General features: G+C 27.6%; 2 protein-coding genes across 3 annotated transcripts; both read right to left on the bottom strand.

Moving 5' to 3' along the window:
* Positions 1-447: 447 nt before the first annotated feature.
* Positions 448-6,660, bottom strand: LOC114374684 (probable choline kinase 2). Of its 2 annotated transcripts, none has more exons than XM_028332357.1 (9): positions 6,549-6,660; positions 5,577-6,124; positions 4,636-4,757; positions 4,322-4,517; positions 3,298-3,415; positions 3,164-3,211; positions 2,179-2,279; positions 1,911-2,043; positions 448-991 (listed from the first exon to the last, which is right to left on the bottom strand). In XM_028332357.1, the coding sequence occupies exons 2-9, from the start codon at positions 6,045-6,047 to the stop codon at positions 882-884; spliced, it is 1,299 nt and encodes a 432-aa protein (XP_028188158.1). In that variant the 5' UTR covers positions 6,048-6,124; positions 6,549-6,660; the 3' UTR covers positions 448-881. The 2 variants fall into 2 exon arrangements, with proteins under 2 accessions (XP_028188158.1, XP_028188159.1); XM_028332358.1 differs by having other exon boundaries at positions 1,917-2,043; positions 6,549-6,659.
* Positions 6,661-8,179: 1,519 nt separating this feature from the next.
* LOC114374685 (probable carboxylesterase 15) lies at positions 8,180-9,575 on the bottom strand. The gene has a single exon (XM_028332359.1). The coding sequence runs from the start codon at positions 9,455-9,457 to the stop codon at positions 8,459-8,461; it is 999 nt and encodes a 332-aa protein (XP_028188160.1). The 5' UTR covers positions 9,458-9,575; the 3' UTR covers positions 8,180-8,458.
* Positions 9,576-20,270: the final 10,695 nt, after the last annotated feature.

Raw genomic sequence — 20,270 nt, 5'->3', positions numbered from 1 at the left:
AATGGTTGTATCACTATCCGTTCTCTAACTTTTTGCGTGGATTGCTCCGCTCTGCTATCCTATATTGACAATTATACTTGTAGCATTCGGAATCAATGTTATGAATGGTTAGGAATACTAACGAAGCTGTCCATAGAGCCTAAAATTCACTTTCCATAAGTTAATTAAAATGTCATTGTTGTAACAAAATGAGACATCATGAAAACTATTACGTAGAGAACATTGGGAATATAATGAAGTAGCTTATATCCTGTATTAACGTCTACCTATATTATTTCAAGACCGAGACAATTTAATGAAGTATAATATCAATTGAAATTTTCGTCAATGAGATTAAAAATTTCAATTCAAAATATATTTACTTAATAAAAAATAATTATACATATATGTATATATGCATACGTGTGCATGCATGTTTGTTGCAATTTATAGTTCTACAACTTGCAATTTTACTTTAATTAATTATTTCTCTTAACAATTAATATTAGAACTCTAAAACATAATACAACTCTAGCTTTGATTATGATATGCATTGATACTAGCATTCTCAAAGCGAGTGCATTGATGATGGCTTTGCTACCTACCCAACCTTGCTCATTGCAGCAACCACAATGCCTATAAACACAATGGTCACATCTACAACCATAAAGGTAAACACATCCGCAATTACACCTTTTAGATCAAAGTTGTTTGACATGTATTTTTAAGAAAACCCTTGCCAACAGATCCATCTCAGTTGCTTTGAAAGATACCCATAATTTCCAGAGAACAGTACATGATCAAGATCAAGTGGGTAACTTGTGGATTATTACCGTACTAATTTTCTTTTCTCAAGGATTGGAGGTCTTCAGAATTATCCAATGACTCTTAACAAGAAAGCTCTAGTGTTTCGATCTGAAAAAGCCAAGACCAAAGATTTTCTTCAATTTATTGGAGACACTATTCCTCTTAGCTGGCTTTCTGTTAGTGGTTGATGTTAGTGTTTGCTCCCCTGCAAACCCCATAACTAGTTAAAATAGCATGCAATACAATATATGAAATTGTGAATCTAATCAACATGACACCAATATTCAACTGGAAACATATGATCTGGTCGCTCAATATTTCCATTACTCGATCTGCCTGGTTTCTTTATAATTAAATAGTAGATATGTTCTTGCAGCACACGTTTTTAACACTTTTTTTTTTTAAAACATACTTTATATAAAATTATAAAAATAGAAAGACTTGCTAAAAAAATGAAACTCACAAAAAATTGTAATTTTGAATCATTTTCAATCAATAATCTAAGAGAATGTATTAGCATTTCTTTTAAATAATATGCATTTAGGTCAACAAATTAAGTTGTAGCTCAACTAAACCTACTTAGCATTATTTTCTTTCAAAGTTGGGTTCCATCAATTTACTTCAATTAAATGGTTATAGAAATCATTTTTTATTCCTTAAAAAAGTCATTTTAAAACTTTTAACATTTATAAGAGTAAAAATAAGAAAAATATTATTACGGAACTAAAATCAAAATTATGTTTAAAAACATGTGAAACTCTTTAAAATTATGCATCTTTTTAACAAATTAAGATAATTACTTAATTTTCACTCTCACTAGTTCTTCGTACAACAGAAATAATGTTGAAGAAGCATAAATCCATGTCCCAACTCTAACAAGGATAACAGCATCAATTTATCCATCATGCACCACCTTATTTACTTGTGGTCTTGTAATACCAAAACAAAAAGGGGGCTTGAAACTCCTATCATAATTTTTTTTAAAAAAGAGCAATGAACATGACGAAGTACATACATCCGAAAAGACATTTATTCGCTGACCTGCAATCCTAACATACAATATAACTTATTATAGTGGATGAACACCATATAATATTAGATGTTTATTAGTAAAAAAAATGTACCATTACCCTTAGTCGCATTATCATGGGAAGAGTACTCATGAGAGCCCAAAAGACAAGTTTTCCTTGACCAGTACTCTTGAAGCCTCTGTTTCGCATACTCCTTGTAGTCAAAGTCAATTTTATTTACATGTTCCTGCACAAGATATTTTTAAGATAATTAGATACAATACTTACCAAAATGTTTAACACCCATATGAAAAATCTATTATGCCATACTAAGAAGCTTAAATATACAATTATCAATGCTAATTAAAGTGAGTGAAGATACCGAAATTATTCCCCACACGCCCCATAGTATATGATTAGCAAGTGCATATTTCTCAATGTCATCAAGCAACTGCTCCACTTCAGTGTCACTAGGTTGTTCACCTGTGTCCAAGTCAAACAAGTTCGTTTTCATGGTGAAAGCATAATAATTGTGGTGGTTTAAGGGGAGGTGACACATATCTACGCAATGAAATGCACGACTACATTGATCCATTATGTTTGCTTAACAAGTTATAGTTAGAGAGTATACAACTAATATTTTTCATTATGAGGAGTGGCAATAAGTTTCTAATGCATTCCTTTTAACATATTTTCTTTTATTTAGTTAAAATTTACTAAAAACAAAAATCATTAATAAGGTTTATTCAATAAGGAGTGAGCTTGATATAATTTTATGATTTTAAATAAATTTTAGACAATACTAAAGAGTGTGTTAGATACTATGTGACAATTTTTATCTTTTTTTATCATGGAATTCATGTTCCTCTTCACTTATAAATACTGAAAAAATATTAAATGGTGTAAAATTATGTGGTCCTCATTAATTTCCATGTGACAAATAACTATGTTTTTTTGATAAAAAAAAAGTTAATAATGCGTTGAGTGAAGATTGACCAAAACCACATACAACTACATTTTTCAATTTATTAAAAACATTAGTATCGTGTCAAATGAAGGTTGGCCGGCATCACATAATCTTAGACCTTGTAAAACTTCTCTATTACTTTTTCTAATACACTCTTATCAACTGAAATTCATGACTTCCACTAAATATTGTGGGTCTAATTTTGCATTTGGTGGATATATATATCATCTGTAAACTAATGGGATTTACGTGAATTTTCATTAATAAGAATGTATTGAAAAATAATATTAAATAATATATTACTAGCACTCCACTAAAATAATTTAGAGTAATGAAGTTATGTTAAATAAAAATCAAGATCACAATGTAGTACAATCTTTTAACATAATTGAAATGTTACCCGAAGAACTCAAATACGCATGTGCAAATCTTCGACGCTCCTCCAAATCTGTCAAGAGAAACGACCAAATTATGTTATTTTCAGGTCGACAAATGAAAGAGAAGAAGTTGCAGAAGCCATTGCCATTCACATACCAGGATATTTAGTGAAGTCAAGCACATGTGGGGTATCTGTATGATAGTTGGCAGCCATCTCATTAAAGTGGTTTGCTATATCATATGCTACAGGATTATAATTTGCATATTCATAATCCTGTTGGAAAAGTAAAACATTATAATAATTATAAGGCAAATTTTAATCAGTGTTTTTATCACACCGGTTAAGGAATTAAAAAAAATATTTTTATTAAAATGCACAAATTTATATTATTTATAATTTTTTTTACATTTTTATTTAATATATTGTTACTATAAATATTATTACATTCTTAATTAATTAAAAGTAATGTTATGTATAATTTTCAAAATAATTATTTTCTTTGTCTTAAAAGAAGTTTTGTCCTAATTTTTTTTATTCAAATAAAAAATTAATAAATAAATGACTGCTAATAATAATTTTATAAAATTAATCTTATTAAATAAATGAAAAAGAATGTAGAACATCTTAAATAAGAATTTTTTATGTGAGTTTTTTATGTTATTTTGTGGTCTCCACTCTGACATATTATTCTAAGAAATTTATACATAATTTTATTTTAATAATAAAAAACTTTAAGAAACTCATAATAATATATATATATATATATATATATATATATATATATATATATATATATATATATATATATCAAATGGGAAAGATATTCTAAGAAACTATTTGTCAAGGAAGATACAAATTTTATTTTTTTAAAAAAAATTTGTGCTACATAGATTTACTCCCATAAAAAGAAACCTTAAGAAATAATTTTTCACTTAAGAAATTATTTAAGAAACATCCCTCTTAGATTTAAAAATTAAAGTTATATTTATTAGTTTTATCCATAAAAAATAACTAGTTATATTAAAAAGTCAAATAAAATATTTATTTTGAAATAATTTTTTTAAAATGCAACACTTATTTTAGGTACAAAGAGAATATTAAAAAAATTATTAACTTTTAATTATAACATTTTATATTATTAAAAAAACATAATTAAATAACAGTCAATATGGGACTCACAATTATGGTCACAGAACTGGATTCTTCATCAAACATTATGTTACCATATTGCAAATCATTGTGGCAAAATCCTATGCGTTGGTGGGTGTCTGATAAAAAAATTTCCAAAGCAGATATTTCCTTGTCCATTGTGTCCAAATGAAATGCTTCAGCTTCTTCAGGAGAACACAAGCGCTTGGCTTCACTAAGCCAGTTTCTGAAATATCAAATTACTTTATAAAAGATAAAATCGTACCAATAATATCTGCATTCATTTTGACACATTAAAAAATTTTTTTATATCTTACAATTTTGAGGGTTCAAACAACACATACCTTAACCTATCCCAAAGGTTCACGGTTTTTGGGCCAGGCATATCAAGATCATGAAACTCCTTCAGTTTGGCTGCTATAAGAGCAGAAATAGATGGATCTCGCAAATCAGATGCTGATAATGTCTGATAAACCCACCACAATATATCAGCTTATCAAGTTCATAAATGGGATAGTACAAAATAAATAAAACCAATAATTAAACTCTACAAGTATAATTTACAATGTTGGATCCAAAATATGAAGGTAGTTTTAAGTAATATAAGTTGTATATTGCATTCAATCAACAATTTCCGTTCATCAACCTGTCTATAATAGCAATTTCTTCAAAACTAATTTGTTATGAAAAAAACTCAAGGATAAACAAAAAAATGAAGAAAGAAAAATAAGAACACTAATTTTACATGATTTGGCCAATAGACCTATGTCTCCGGATATATTCAATTTCTGTAAGAAAGCAAGTATAGAAAGTCATAATTGTTACCATCAACAACACTTTTATTTTTTATCCTAACGTGCAACCAATAAACTGATTTACTTTTCAAGGATGTAAAAAAAAAAAAAAAGATGATATTTGAGCTCCAACATATCTGGTTGGGCTATAATTCAAGGCATCCCATTAACAAATTAAAATTCAAGCTATCTGAACAAAGTTAAAAGTATGATTTTATAATTAAGGAAGAAAAATGCTAAGCACACTCTACAACACATTAAGCCACACATTCTTTCTAACAATCTTTAATTGGATGAAATTCATGTACTCCATGAGATGATGTGAGTACTATCTACTCCCACTTCTTGTTTATTGAGTCTCATTTATTATTTAGCATCACTCAAATGAATTTCACCTTATGGGTGAAAATTATCTTAGGATGTGTTATCAATATTTTTTTTTATAAAAAAATTACGATAAATAATATTGAAAAGTAAAGAGATGACATTACCCTGGCATTGATGAATTCTTCAATGCGACCATTAGCAAACCTTCCTAGCAAACTAGGTCCTTGTCCGCTCTTTGACATGAATTCAAATGTTGTGACTTCAACATCCCTATCAAAGAAAATACCAGTACCCTCACCATAGGTTCTTAGTAAAACCTTCCTTGAGGATTCTCCTGCTGTTGTTTGCCATTTTATTTGGAACACCTCATTTGTCATTGCCCCTTTAAGAGGGATCACTTGCAATGCATTGATATCAACTACATTCTCCCATTCACTTGCCAATGATTTCAACATCTCTTTTACTTCACCTGGAATACTATCTTTCTTATCTTTAATAGGGGTTTCTTTAGCACCTAATTCTTTGTCATTTACTACCGAATCTTCTGTACCACTAACTTTAATATTTTTTGGATTTTCTGCATCAACAACGTTTACATTTACAAGATTTTGTAAGGCCTCTTCAGTAGCCCCCATTGCAAATCTCTCTAATACTTCAAGAAGCAAGGATTTGCTTAAAATATTTAAGTTCCTTTCTGTTTGAAACTTCAAACCTGAAAAAGCAAGCAAATACACCCCCAAAATATTTAAATGGTTTAAAATAATGTTTTGTAGGAAAAAAACTTTCAAATTTATAAGAAACCTACTTTCAAAATTCCTAATTGTTTTGTAGGAAAAAATCCCTAATATTTTAAAATAACCTAAGGAATTCTTAAGTTATGAACTATAATAATGTTATGTAGGTAGAAATACATTTAAACATATTGAAACTACAAACTTTTTAGCATCCCAAGAAGTAAAAGGATTTAGAAAAAATAATTTTAAACCAAAACAAATAACTACATATGGTCAAGCCAATTTCCCAGCACCATTTCAACAAATTTCTTCCCAAACGAAGAAACGAATCCCTTGTACCTCAAAATACCATATAAATAAGTGAAATTCTTGCAACACATCAACAAATTCAAACAAACCAACCTCAAAAGGAACAATGTATGATGGGGGCAACGGGGTGGCCAATGACTTCACCACCGGCCGGGGAAGAAGAGTAAAACCTCACAAATTAAAGATCCTGTGATTTTGTAAGGAAGTAGAAAAAATAATATTATATAAGGGGTGTTTCCATCGCTAACAAATGGATACCAAAAGTGGCGTGGAGATTAAGGCAGGGAACAAATCTGGTTAAAAATGGAGGGTGCTAAAGTGATATGAGTGCAAAATTAATTTGAGCAATGCTATAAATAGATTTTGGTACGATTTCATTAGCAACTTTTTTCCAAAATTATTGAGATTTTGAGAATTTAATTAATTTATAGTGTTTATTAAACAAACACTTGTTTCAAAATTCTGTTAGTGCAACAGGATCAATGGTCAACAACGATATAGTAGTGTTACAGTATGGTAATATACGGTTAGAAGTTAGAACCAGCTGGATTTGTGCATGATTTCCCAACGATATTCAAGGAAGAGACAATATATTGATGTCTTATTTATGAGTTTAATTTTGCCACATGTTGATTATTTTGGTAACTTTACTTTGTCTCTTCAATTGGATAACCAAACAAAATTAGAGCAATAAACACTTTAATTTGTTGACATGAAAAATTATAAGAAATAAAGATAATAAAAATATTTGAAAAAAAGAGTATGTCTCATTAATCTTGATAATTTTGGAAAAAGCTAAATTAGAACAAATTTAACAATATTAACTAAAATAATAAATTTCCTTAATCCTTCTAAATTAGTCAATTGAATCTTACAAAAAATTAAATGGATATTACTTAAAAATTAAGTTAAAAATATAAGTTTCATCGTCCTATTTTTTAAAATTCATGATTTTAATTTTCTTATTTTTTAATTGAAATATTTTATCCCTCACTAAAAAAAATCACAATTTTAGTCCTCTTCCTTTTTCCTTTTTAATTGAGACATCTCATTTTTATTTTTTTTTTAAATTGTCATTTTAGTCTCATTTTTTAATTTCAGACTTGACTATATATTTTTTAATTTTATTTTTAATAAATTAAATTTATTAACAATTAAATAATTTAAAAAAAATATTTATCATATAAATTATAAATAGATATTTGATCAATATTTACAAAGTACATAAATCAACGTTTGAATTTAGACACAATGACTAAAATTACATATTTTTAAAAAATAAAAAATAAAATGTCTTACTTAAAAAATGAGAAAAATCATGAATTTTTTTTTAAAAAAATAAGAGATGAAAAATCTCAACTAAAAATAAGGGGATTAAACTTGTAAATTTAAGAAAATAAAAAAATAAAAATTATATTTTAATCTAAAAATTATGAAGTAGAGTAATGATAAAGGGGGTGTTTGGTAACATTTTATTGTTTTTTAATCCATGGGAATCCATCGGTTTATAACAAAATACACTCTTATTCAATCAACTACAGTATATATTGTTGATTGTACCAATTGTAAATCATGTATTGTTTTAACTTACCAATGATTTTAAGGTTTTTAGGAGACCAATTATTTTAAATATGCAATTTAATTATTATTAAATATTAATTAGTATCTCAACCAATAATCACTTGATCACCTAATGAAATTAGCAGCACTTTACCCGCCTGTAATTAGGTGGCATCCTCATAAATGTATAATTTTTAATCCAAACTACGGAAATAAATACAAAAGAACTAAAATGGCTATATTTCAATGCAACATCACATTGAACATCACACACACAACCCAACTGATGAGATTACAAAGTACTTGATTTCCCGCAAAAGTTCACACAACATATTACTTATTAGTTATTTCATTCATTAAAGTAACTCACTTTGTCAAGTGCACACTTCAAGTTTTATTTTTCAATTTTTCAAAAAAGAAAAAAAAAAGAAACACAAAATAATTTAGTGCTGCTCAATGAACTCTTTGATCCTTGCAATAAGAGCCTCCGTTTGAGCACCAGTATTTGGGTCCATATCCACCGCAATTTTGTTGAGATAGAAACTATGAGTCGCTCCTTTGTTAACAAACAACTCCACATCTTTGTTGGCCTTCTTCATGGCTTCGTAGTACTCCATCTCTGTGTCAAAGATCAAGTCCATCTCCGCCAGGCACAGCAGAATCGGCGGCAGTTTCAGCCCGCTAAGCGGCGGAGCGCCGCCGCCCATGGGGCATGCAATGGGGTGGTCCTTGTTAGAACCCAATGGCAATGCCAAGCTCATGAACTTGTCCACCATGTCCAACGTCAAGAATGGAGATTGTGGTTTCTCCAACTCTGACCTACTCCGTTTCGACCGCATGAACCCCGGATGTATCGGGATTCCTCCGGCGAGATGGAGCAGGTCCAACTTAGCCTCCCCGGCACGGACAGCAACTTCATGCACAATATTTCCACCTGAGCTATCTCCTATAAGAAAAACACGGCCAAAATTGCCATGTTTTTTGAGCCACGGCTCCTCTGCATTTCTTCTGGCTACGGAATCTAACCAGAGGAGTGCAAAGAAGCCGTCATCAATCGCTGCAGGGAGACGATTTTCCGGGGCACGACGAAGGAAGGGAGAGACAACGATTACTCGAGCCACCCGAGCGAATCGAGTGTAAAATTGGTAGTACATGAACCAGTCCGGTTCGCTTATGCAAAATCCCCCACCATGGAAGTGGAGGAAAATGGGTAGCTTCTCCTCATTGGAGATATTTTCCGGCAGGTAAAGCCGGACACGGAAATTGTCACCAGCCATGATATCGCGAGTGGCAACTCCATCGATAAATTCTTCATGGGGAGGAACCGGTTCAACCAAGAATTTAACTTCTGGCGAACCGGTCCAAGTCCGGTCTACTGAACCGTCTTCGTAGAGTCTCAGCCAACCCGACACTTCGTCCACGAGCTTCTTCTCTTGGACCATGGTTCTGGTGATGGATGTTACCGATGAGAATATTGTGTTATTGTAATAGAAGTAAGTGGTGGATGTGCTATTAATTGCGGTGAGGGTGACTTTTAATGTGTAAGGAAGAAGGAATATATATATATATATAAGTGAAGAGCGAGTGATGTAACATGTGTTATATAAGGTTCAAATTACATGTGAAAACGTTTTAAGGGTTGGTGATGTTTTATTAGTTGCTATTTTTGTAGCATATTCACACGTACGAAAAATTGAGGAAATGGAATTATTAATGTAAATGAATAAAGTAGCTTTCATTGTATCTTTTGTCATTTCCACCACTTTTCTCATTTATTAGGACCCAGCTCTGGTTTTCTCCACATGTTGGTGTTAGTGGTGCTGTGCTGTAATCGCCGCAGAAAGATTGTAAAAACCACTTTTTGCTCTTTTTTTTCCCACGCTACTGTTTATTTCACATTGTTATTTTTATATATATTTATTTCATTAGGTGTGTTACATGTATTGAAAAACATTTATAGGAAAGAGTTGTATTAGAATAGAAGTAATGTGAGAAAATATTGTTTCCATCCTCCTCTTTACACATAAGATGATTTGATATTTTGTGAAAAATGTAAGAAGTGTATAAAGAAATCGATTTGAAAAGGATATATACTTTTTATATTTGGTTTTCTGATGAGTGTTTTACAAAAATATATAACAAAACAAAAAAGCTTTAGACATAATGAGATATATAGGCCCTACATCCATCCATGCATGTATCTACTTTTGTCTGGAACACGAAAAGATATAATCAATTATTAAATTGAGAATTAATTGCTTTTGTTGGGGGCTGCGGCCTCTGTAATTGTTGTGGCTAGCTTAGGTTACACTACTTGTGTCAACCTAAGCTTTATTAATATAATATTCATTTTGCAGTGAAAAATGAAATTGATCAAGTATTGCTCGTACTTCTACTTCTTTTAATTATGTTATTCTTTTCGGTTCAAAAATTATATCTATCCTCCATATTGTACTTAATCAAGAGTTTATTTATTATTAGATGTGTTGATCAATTAACATGAAAATAATACGATTAACTTAATAAATAATTTTAAATTTAAATTAAAAAAATGCAATTGCATTAAATTTAGATAGAGAATTTTTTATTATTTGTAATGATTCTATTAAGCCTCAACATGATATTTTTTTATAGAAGATAGATGTTCCCTCCTATCAAGATTTTTAAGAGTGAATTTGAGCGTTTACATTATTGGATTATGTTAATATTGCTTAACAGGCACATCAAGCAATCACATTTAACCCTATATCCAAATATGTGATAAGTGTGTAAAATATGCTCATCATCGGTTTCTACACATAATAAACCTAGTCCACGTGTAGTGAATTATTTAACTCGAATAAATAACCATCATCTAGGATTAAGTCTTTGTCCAATTACACCTAGACTTGATAACTACAAATGACAATGGGACCGGACCAGTGGGAGATGAGTATTGTCTCCTCTTCAATCTTCAATTCTGATTTTTTAATATATTTCTATACCTGTTTCGACTAGTTAAAATTTATTATTTTATTTCCGTATTGGTTAGTTATTAGATATCTCAGACCTCGTTCTCGTATCCGATTTAAATTAGAAAAATACTTTTTTTTGTAAAAATAAATATTAAAAATTTGATTTTAGAAAAAATAAATTAATTATTAAACATTTATGTTTAACTACTTATATGTCAATAAATTTATTATAGCATATGTGTCAACAAAAATTATTAAGAAAATAATTTTAAATTATGCAAAAATTCTAAAATAAAATTAACAAGTAATAAAAATTTTAGGTCTTTTGAATAATTTATGCAAAAATTCTAAAAATTTTAAGTGGTGAGGCAGGTCCGATTCGAGGTCAGGACAATATAATAATCTCATACTCGTACCCGACTTTTGATTATCGAAAAAAATTCAAACTCATACCCAACCAATTCGAGTATTATCTGTCAAAATTAGAACGGATTCAGACGGATACCTATGAATACTTACCATGTCTAATTGATAACTGGAAGGTTAAGGGACAAGTTTGGCTCTTCTTATGTTCATAAAAGGCCACATTTTACAAGATAGAAATTTAAAATTTTAATATTCATTTTCATTCCTATCAAATTTTATTGGGATGAGATAAAACATGAATAATCAATCAAACATTTTTTACAATTTTAATTTACTTATATTATAAATAAATTATATATTAAGTTATTAATTATATTTTTTATTCATATAATATATAAAAACAATAAACAACAAATTAAAAATTAAATTATATCTTTAGTTAAATGTATAATGTTAAGTTTTTTTATCTAATTATTATAATTTAAATTATTTAATTATTAAATTATTTGAATTTTAAAAAATGATAGAAAAATAAAATTATAACAATAAAATCTTTTATATATAATATATGAGGAGGGATCAAAGTAACTTTTGACTAATTATTACATCGTTAAATAATTTTTAACTGGATAATATTTTCTAAAATCAATCGTTGGATTGAAAGTTCCTTTCACTTAGATTATATATACCACATTCATACATATTAAAATAAATTGATATAATATAAACTTTTCAAAATATACTAAAATATGGATCATTTAACTATTTTATTATTCTTGTTCAATTTTGATAAAATTTCACATAAATAATCTTGATAATATATAAACATAATTCAATGATTGAATTGATGATACAAATCATATTCTATATTAAATTATAAAATGATATAATAATTATTTGAATTACATTGATATAATTTAATCTTTTATATATATTCATATTCGTTCCATTCTCAATTAAAAAATCAGATAATATTTGGACTTGTAGTGATATTTGGTTAGAGCAATATTTTCTGTCAAAACCAAGATTCTTAGTCATACCTACTTACACCTATAAAAGTTAGTTTTCCAGGCCACAACCTATAAGGAATGCACTGTAAATTGTTTTTTATAATTCTATTACCACTTCAAACTATTAATGACTAAGCATTGGAATCTAGACGGGTGTCATTGCATTTATCGGTATATATACTCCCTCTACCATATCCTGCTATCGTTCCCTCTTTCACCACCAAGAAGCCCTTATGGGATGACACATATAAGAGGACTTTTTTACTTATTAAATTAAGATACTAATTAATATGTGTGCAATAGTCCGTGCCATGTTAACTTAATTAAGAAAACGATGGTGGTGAAGTGGAGACACCAACAATTAACAATTGAGATTCTATGGCATCAAGTGTTTTATTAGTCTGGATCACGACTTACGTGATGATTATATTCAGGATCATGATATAATTTCTCATAATATATAACCTCTTTAATTTAATTATCTCTCCAATTTTTCTTTCTCCATTCAACGTTTCTTAGCTTGTTCAATTAATCATAAAGGGAAACATTTTTTAAGTTTGTATGTTTTCATTATTTAACGTACAAAACATATTTTTTAATGATGAGGATTTGTACAATTGAAATTTTAAGCATAGAGAATCAATCCATGTTGATGTTTGGTAATGGACAACAAAATCCAACTCGATATATTTATGACCACCAAAAGGCATGGCATTGGGCTAGACTTAATTTTTGAGTCTTAAATCTCAATTTGTCTGGTTACTGTCATTAGCTTCTTTTTCAGTTTGTCTGTTTCATTGAAATGAAATCACCAACATCACACATGTAACGCAAGGGGAATATGGTTCAAACATGCGTGATGAATGGATGACTAACAAAAGAATGAGTACTCTTTTCAACACATTATTATTAGTTAGTTTACTAGAAAAATATAAAATTTTATGAACTTTATTTTTCATTTAATGAATTTTATTTATATTTGTTATAAAATTTTAATTTTAAAAATTAATATATTATTATCGATCTTCTTTAAATCAGTGGCTTGAAATTAACATTACAAAGCCGAGTTCAGTTTTTACATTTTAATAATGGTTAATATCATAATTGTAGTGAGACATATAATCTATAACTATTATAAATGAAATAATCTCATTCCATTTTTCTAATGAATATTTTTATTTCTGAGAATTATACTTATAATTTTAGTTATGTCTTTTTAAATAGATCCATTAATATACATATTATTTTCAGTCCACTCCTTGACACGAAATGTCACCCAAGTGATAATAAACTCAATCGAAAAGAAACAAGGAGAGAGTAGATGGTACAACAAATAGACAAAATGAAGAAAAAGGACAAAAGGTGTAAATATATGCAAAATAGCAACCACAACCACTCTCATAAGCAACATCCTTTCCTATTAGCTTTTTTTTTTTACATCCACCCTCTAATATCAGCTAAATATATAAACTTATCTATCATCTTCTTCTAAATTCTTTCTTTCTAAATTCTAAATAATAAAGCATTCTATTCTCAATGTACAACCAAAATTACTTCATTAACCTCATCTAAGTGTTTGACACTATCCAATAATAAGGGTATATTAGTCGTTCTATCTTTTTCTTTTTTATTTTTATTTCAGAGTTTTTCTCCTCTTTGAACCCGCCTTCCTCCCTCTTTCTATTCTCTCTCTCTCTCTCTCTCTCACCTTATTTTACTTTCTCTCTCTTATGTCACACCTCTGGCCTCTCTCATTTCTATCTGTCATTTTTTTTATTTCTTTTATTTTATAAACAATTTTATGTCTCTTATCATTTTCTTTTTACTATAGATGTCTATTGCTTATATTATATTGATGTTTAATGTAAAATATATCTTTATTATATTAATTGAATCACAAATTTGTATAAGTACTTTTTGCTTATTAATTTTTAAAATACTATATGTAATATCATATTTATTACAAAATAAAAATTTGACTATGTGTTTAATAACTTCATATATAATTTTTTTATTAATATTTATATCACATAATTTTAAATTGATGGAACTTGGAACAATTTTAAATTTATTTACTCATACTATATTATGTAAAATATGTTATTATTGTATTCATTGAATGATAAATTTGAATAATTACTTATTGCTTATTAAATTTTAAAATACTTTATCTATAATATCATATTCATTCCAAAATAAATATTTGACTCAATGTTTAATAACTTTATATAAAAAAATTTGTTCATTAATATTTATATCACATAAATTTAAATTGATAGATTAATAATATTATAAATTAAATTACTTTAAATTTCTATGATAGATATTACAAACATGTTCAACGAAAAAATATTTACTTTGAGTCAAATATAAAAAAAAAATTGATTTTTTTAATTGAAAAGTTGAGATGAATTGAACACTGAAAGTTTAATTAGATTTTGCATAGACCTGAACACTTACAAAAGTATTAATAGATTAACCACCAATAACATTATTACATCAATGGTAAAAATCAAATTTACACTCTTTTGATAAAATCATAGTATTTTTATTAACATGTTATTTCATTTTCTGAAATATTTAATATATATATATACGCTTAATATTATATAAAATAGTTTACTATTACATAAATTTGTATAATTATTTATCGTTTATGAATTTCTATAACTTAATATTATTATACTATGATTTCACTCTCTTTCTGTTAATTTAATATATGCTTGTAACTTCATACACACAAATTTAAAGTTAATTAATATTTTTAAATTTGATAATATAATTTTTACATAAATATATAATAAATTTATTAAATTAATTAAAAATGTATTTCTATTTTTTCAATGAGTTTTATTTATGAGATTGAAATATTTATAATAAAATTAATTTAAATGTTATCAGTTTCAGATTAATTCTATTTTTAAAAATATATTTCTATAACATCATATTTTTAATTGATTCATTAATAATATTATAACTTAAATTAATTTTATTTTTCTTAAGGTAGCTAGGGAGCATAAATTTCATTCAGGGGAAACAATTATATTTGAGTTGAGTAAATAAAGATGAAAAAACTCTTTTTTCTGAATACATTTAAATCTAATTAGTTAGTATATTAATTTTTTAGTTATTGTAAACATCACGATAATCTTTAATAAGAAACAATCATGTTTGAGAATCATGTTTGAGATAAGTAGAATCATTTTAGATTATAAAACTCCTTTTCTGAGTATTTAATATAAATGCATGCAAAAAATTTAAATATAAATTGTATAAAATATTTTTAAATAAAGTGGTTGAAATTTTTTATAAAAAATCAATTTATATCTAATTAGTTAGTATACTTATTACAAAATAAATTTTTTACTTTATGATAATAACGTCATAAATGAATTTTTTTGTTGATTAGTAATTAAATATTAATGTTAATTATACATAAATATATAATAAATAGATTTATCAAATATATTTTAATTAAAAAATAATTTTAAATTAATTTATCAATAATATCATAAATAAAATTATTTATAATTTTTTATTCTAGACACCACAATATAGATAAGTATTTTGTTAAGTACTATTTACATTAAAGGTTGAACTTTTTATAATAAAAAAATAAATTTACATATATATTTTTTAAAATAATTATTCAATAATATAATTGATTAAAATAAATTTGAAAAAAAATTATAGTAAATATCATAAATATCATTAACAAGAGATAATCGTAACGAAAATTATTATATGCAACAAAATATGTATTATTTATGCTTAATTGATCTGTATTTATTGAAAATCATTATGTGCAATAAAATTTGCATTATTTATACTTAATTGATCTGTATTTTTAATTTTTATAGTAAAGACTATAAATATTTTTCAAACCAATGAAAGATAATCTTTTTCAAGATTGTCACCCCAAATAGAAACCAATGTTCTTTCTTTAAATACTTCAAACATTCAATACAAAGTAATATTCATTTTAATTTATTAAATATATTTTATCATAAAATATTTTTAAATTACTTTCTCAATAAAATATTTCTTCAAGTATTTCACACAAAAATAATTATGAAAAAAACCCTACCTTTTTATCAATAGATAATTTTAAATTATTTTCTCAATATTATAAAAAATCAATTAGTTTTTATTTTTATAGTAAAAATTCCAAATATTATTCATGAGAGACAATTCTATTTGAAACCATTATATGCTACAAAACTCTTATTTTATACAAGTACATAACAAAGGCTCAATAATAATATCATAAATTGAAATAGTTTTTGTTATTTGTGGTTAACAGGACACAATCCAACTTAAGACTATTTTGGACAATAATGTTTTTTTTATCCGAGTAATTTACACAACTACATATAAAAAAATCGATATGGAATAATAATCATTTAATTTATTAAATATATTTTATTATAAAATATTTTTAAATTAATAAAATCTTCAAGTATTTCACACAATTGTATATCAAATATTTATTAATAATATCATAAAATAAAACAATTTTAATTATGATAAAAAAAACCCCTCAAATATCATGCATGAGAGACAATGCTCCTCACGATAATTATGGCTACATTTTCTCCCATTCTTTAGAATATAAAAATGGCTAATTATGTTTGTTTTAATATGCAACAACTCGAGTGCCATGTTTAATCAAATAAACTAGATCTCTTTGGTAAAAAAAATAAAACTAATTTATAATCATCTTTTTGCCTGATAACATTTCAGAATGACACTTTGGGGATATTATAAAATTTGGGGTACAGGAAAGAAAAAGGGTGCAGGAAGTAAAGTCCTAGTCCTTAGAATTTTATGCTTTGAAGCCCAAAGTGAAGCGTGAATTTGGAACTTAAAATGGACTGGGTTGTTTCTATTGACAAAAATGGGAGCACGCTTTAGGCCTATTGAAAAGAACTTACGGCCCAATGAATGGAGAATTGGGGGATTCTATTTGTTCTTTTATTATATTTTCTTCGCATTTCTCATGCGTTTTAATTTTTTTTTATATCAATAATATCCTTCTCGATAACAATTTTTTTCAGAATGTATATTTAAAAATATGTAAATGATTGGAAATTAGTTTCTAGAATTTAGCTTTATAATATTCTAGAAATAATTGCAGAATATTATAAAATTCATTACATTTCAGAGTTACGACCGTCGTTCACTGGGACTTCGGTCGTCGGCTCCCCTGTCATTAAGTCACCAATTTCCTTGACCTTCCGGCACTAGGCAGACGTCAGCCCCATACATGGTCTTACGACTTTGCGGAGACCTGTGTTTTTGGTAAACAGTCGCCCGGGCTTGGTCACTGCGACCTCTTTTGTGAGGAGGCACCCCTTCTCCCGAAGTTACGGGCTATTTTGCTGAGTTCCTTGGAGAGAGTTGTTTTCCAAAATAACTAATATTTTTTAAATATTTCAGAATTTATTTTTTAAAATATTAGTTAATAATTCCAGAAAAAAATTTCAAAATTGGTTTATATTTGATTTTTGGTCAGATATTATGCAATTAAAATTATTTTTTGGTTACCTATTAAAATAACGGAAAGATAAAATAAGAAATCCAAATATTGGTCAATTTAAAAGAAGAGTAACATACTAATAAAAATATTTTTAAACCTTTTATTGAAGAATTATTTTTTAACCAAAAATATCCTTCACTATTATATAAATCATAAATGTTATGAATTATCTATTTCTCTTTCTTTGAGATTGGAGAATTAAAGAATTTAACTTTAGAAAATTAAAATTCAGGTCAAAAGTAATGTAATTAAGTAAAAAAAAGTGATATAGTTAGTCCCAATCATTTTAAGGATAATTTCAAAAAATTATTAGAATTATAGATATATTTAATATTATTAACTAAATTAATTAATTTTTTTAATATACATGATTTATATTTAAAGATAAAGGGATGTATAATATAATATTTAAAATGTTTTAAATACAAGTCTAATACTAAAATATACATAAAATCATAATTATAGACTCGACTCAACAAGATCAATTCATTGGCCTAAGAATAGAGCATCCAACCCACCATTTGAATCAAGTGTGTATCTGACTTGATATGAATCAACTTGATTTGATGATCTGATGACTTGATTGATCTGTCGGGTCATTTAATTTGTTTATTTATTTTTGTTTTTACAGTTAAACTATATCACTCATATGAGAACATTCATTTTATATCTTATAATTGTTTTATTTAAATATTTTTTTTTCTTTTTTACACCAAATATAATTACACCTTACGATTTAAGATGATAAAGTTATCTCACTTTCAACTTGATTTTTTTCCTGAACTTATATTGTTATCTAAGAATAAAACATGTATTTACATTATCTCATCAAGTAGATTTAGTGAATTTACAATTGGTTGGAATCACAAGGAAAATTGGTCTCTCAACCAATTGTAAACCCAATGCAAAATGCGAATGCCATCACTTTGATAAAAGAAAGTGAGACGGATGAATTAGATAATGTACGTGATGAAATAACAGATAAAAAGGCTCAAATTTGATAAAATAATTGATTTTTCAACTATCACCTTAATCAATGCCTTAATCTCCTATTTTAAGAGACTCGAAGACAAAATCCTCAAGGTCATAAAAGAAAATTAAATATGAGACAAACATCTGCTGACAAAATTTCTTACAAAAAGAAAAGGAAAAAAAGAAGAAGCAAGAGACAGAAGTTTAAAACATTTTCTCATTTCATTTTTTCTTCTTATGGTGTTTGCGAATGCAATTTTGACGAGTATCAAAAATTAGTTTCCAAAAGACAGTAAAGTTCATTTGAAACTGATGGCATATGTTAAGGTGATTGATGATAAACCATGTATTGATGGCATCTATTCTAGCTAGTGTGTTTTGGAAGTCATATCTTGGTATACTATGGGACGAAGGTAGGGACCACCGATAAGGTCTAAAGGGTACGATATTGAGTTAATTGTTGGAATCCCGAAGGTTAGAATAGCAACCTTACATTGGGACAATCACATAAACCAACTTGATAACCCTAACACCAACTTAGCATCGATCACCAGGATTGGCTAAGCGTATTCCCCTAAGAGAAGCCTTTTAGTTTTATTCTAGAGAAAATGATTATGATTGTACTATTATAAGGGGGATACAGGCTCCCAATCACTTCCTTCAACTAGTGATGTATTGATGATCATCATCAAGTGGGGTGTGAATCCATACAAGTCTTGTATATTAATCCATGATAACTTAAGTCAAAACTTTGGTACCCTTGCATTTAGTATATTAGTTGATCTCTTGATGCGATTGATTACGTAGGTTAATAGGCTACATTCAAATTTATTTGTGGCAGTGATTTGGAAATTAAATCACCTCACTCCCTTCATTTTTTTTCTTCTTTTGTATGGGTTTGTGGTACATCATTATGGTTACCAAGAGATGATTTCCCTTTTGTTTAGTCTTTTTGGATAGTAGCAAGGTGCACAATGAGTTCTTTGAAGATGATTCTTTTTGGGGACTCAATGTTCTTTAGTTGTAGACATTGATATATGAATGCCTCTTACCACCTTAACCATTCATTCCATTGATTTTGATTGTGCATTCCTCTTACTCTGAGTTATGTTAGAGCTCCACCACTTCAATTTCAAACTAACTTGGATATGATGGATGCAGAGGTTGTGTATGTGGTTTAGAATTATGACTCGTCTCTTTCACCTCTTGTCATTTTAACAACTTATTGATTATCATCCTGGCAAGCAAAGCAAATGAATTGCTCTTAATGGATGACGGAAGATACACAAACCTTCAACCTTGAGTAATAAATTATTGCCAAGGCTAAACAAGCGTGAAGGGTTTTGCGTTGATCCGTTAAGATCAGCTAATGGAGATCAGAGGGTAAAATAAGGTATTATTCAATGATGGCACG

This window comes from Glycine soja, chromosome 11, assembly GCF_004193775.1.
Source record: "Glycine soja cultivar W05 chromosome 11, ASM419377v2, whole genome shotgun sequence".
Classification (NCBI taxonomy): Eukaryota; Viridiplantae; Streptophyta; class Magnoliopsida; order Fabales; family Fabaceae; genus Glycine; species Glycine soja.
Note: the sequence above shows the minus strand (reverse complement) of the source record. Positions and strands in the feature narration are given on the sequence as shown.

What these genes read in the sequence shown, in the direction of transcription:
- LOC114374684 (XM_028332357.1), bottom strand. Translation starts at nt 6,047, where the DNA reads ATGGGGGCTACTGAAGAGGCCTTACAAAATCTTGTAAATGTAAACGTT. An exon ending in CCAGTTCTGTGACCATAATT is followed by an intron (nt 3,416 to 4,321) that starts GTGAGTCCCATA and finishes CTTTTCCAACAG; the next exon opens with GATTATGAATATGCAAATTA. An exon ending in TAATGCGACTAAGGGTAATG is followed by an intron (nt 992 to 1,910) that starts GTACATTTTTTT and finishes TGGGGTTTGCAG; the next exon opens with GGGAGCAAACACTAACATCA.
- LOC114374685 (XM_028332359.1), bottom strand. Translation starts at nt 9,457, where the DNA reads ATGGTCCAAGAGAAGAAGCTCGTGGACGAAGTGTCGGGTTGGCTGAGA.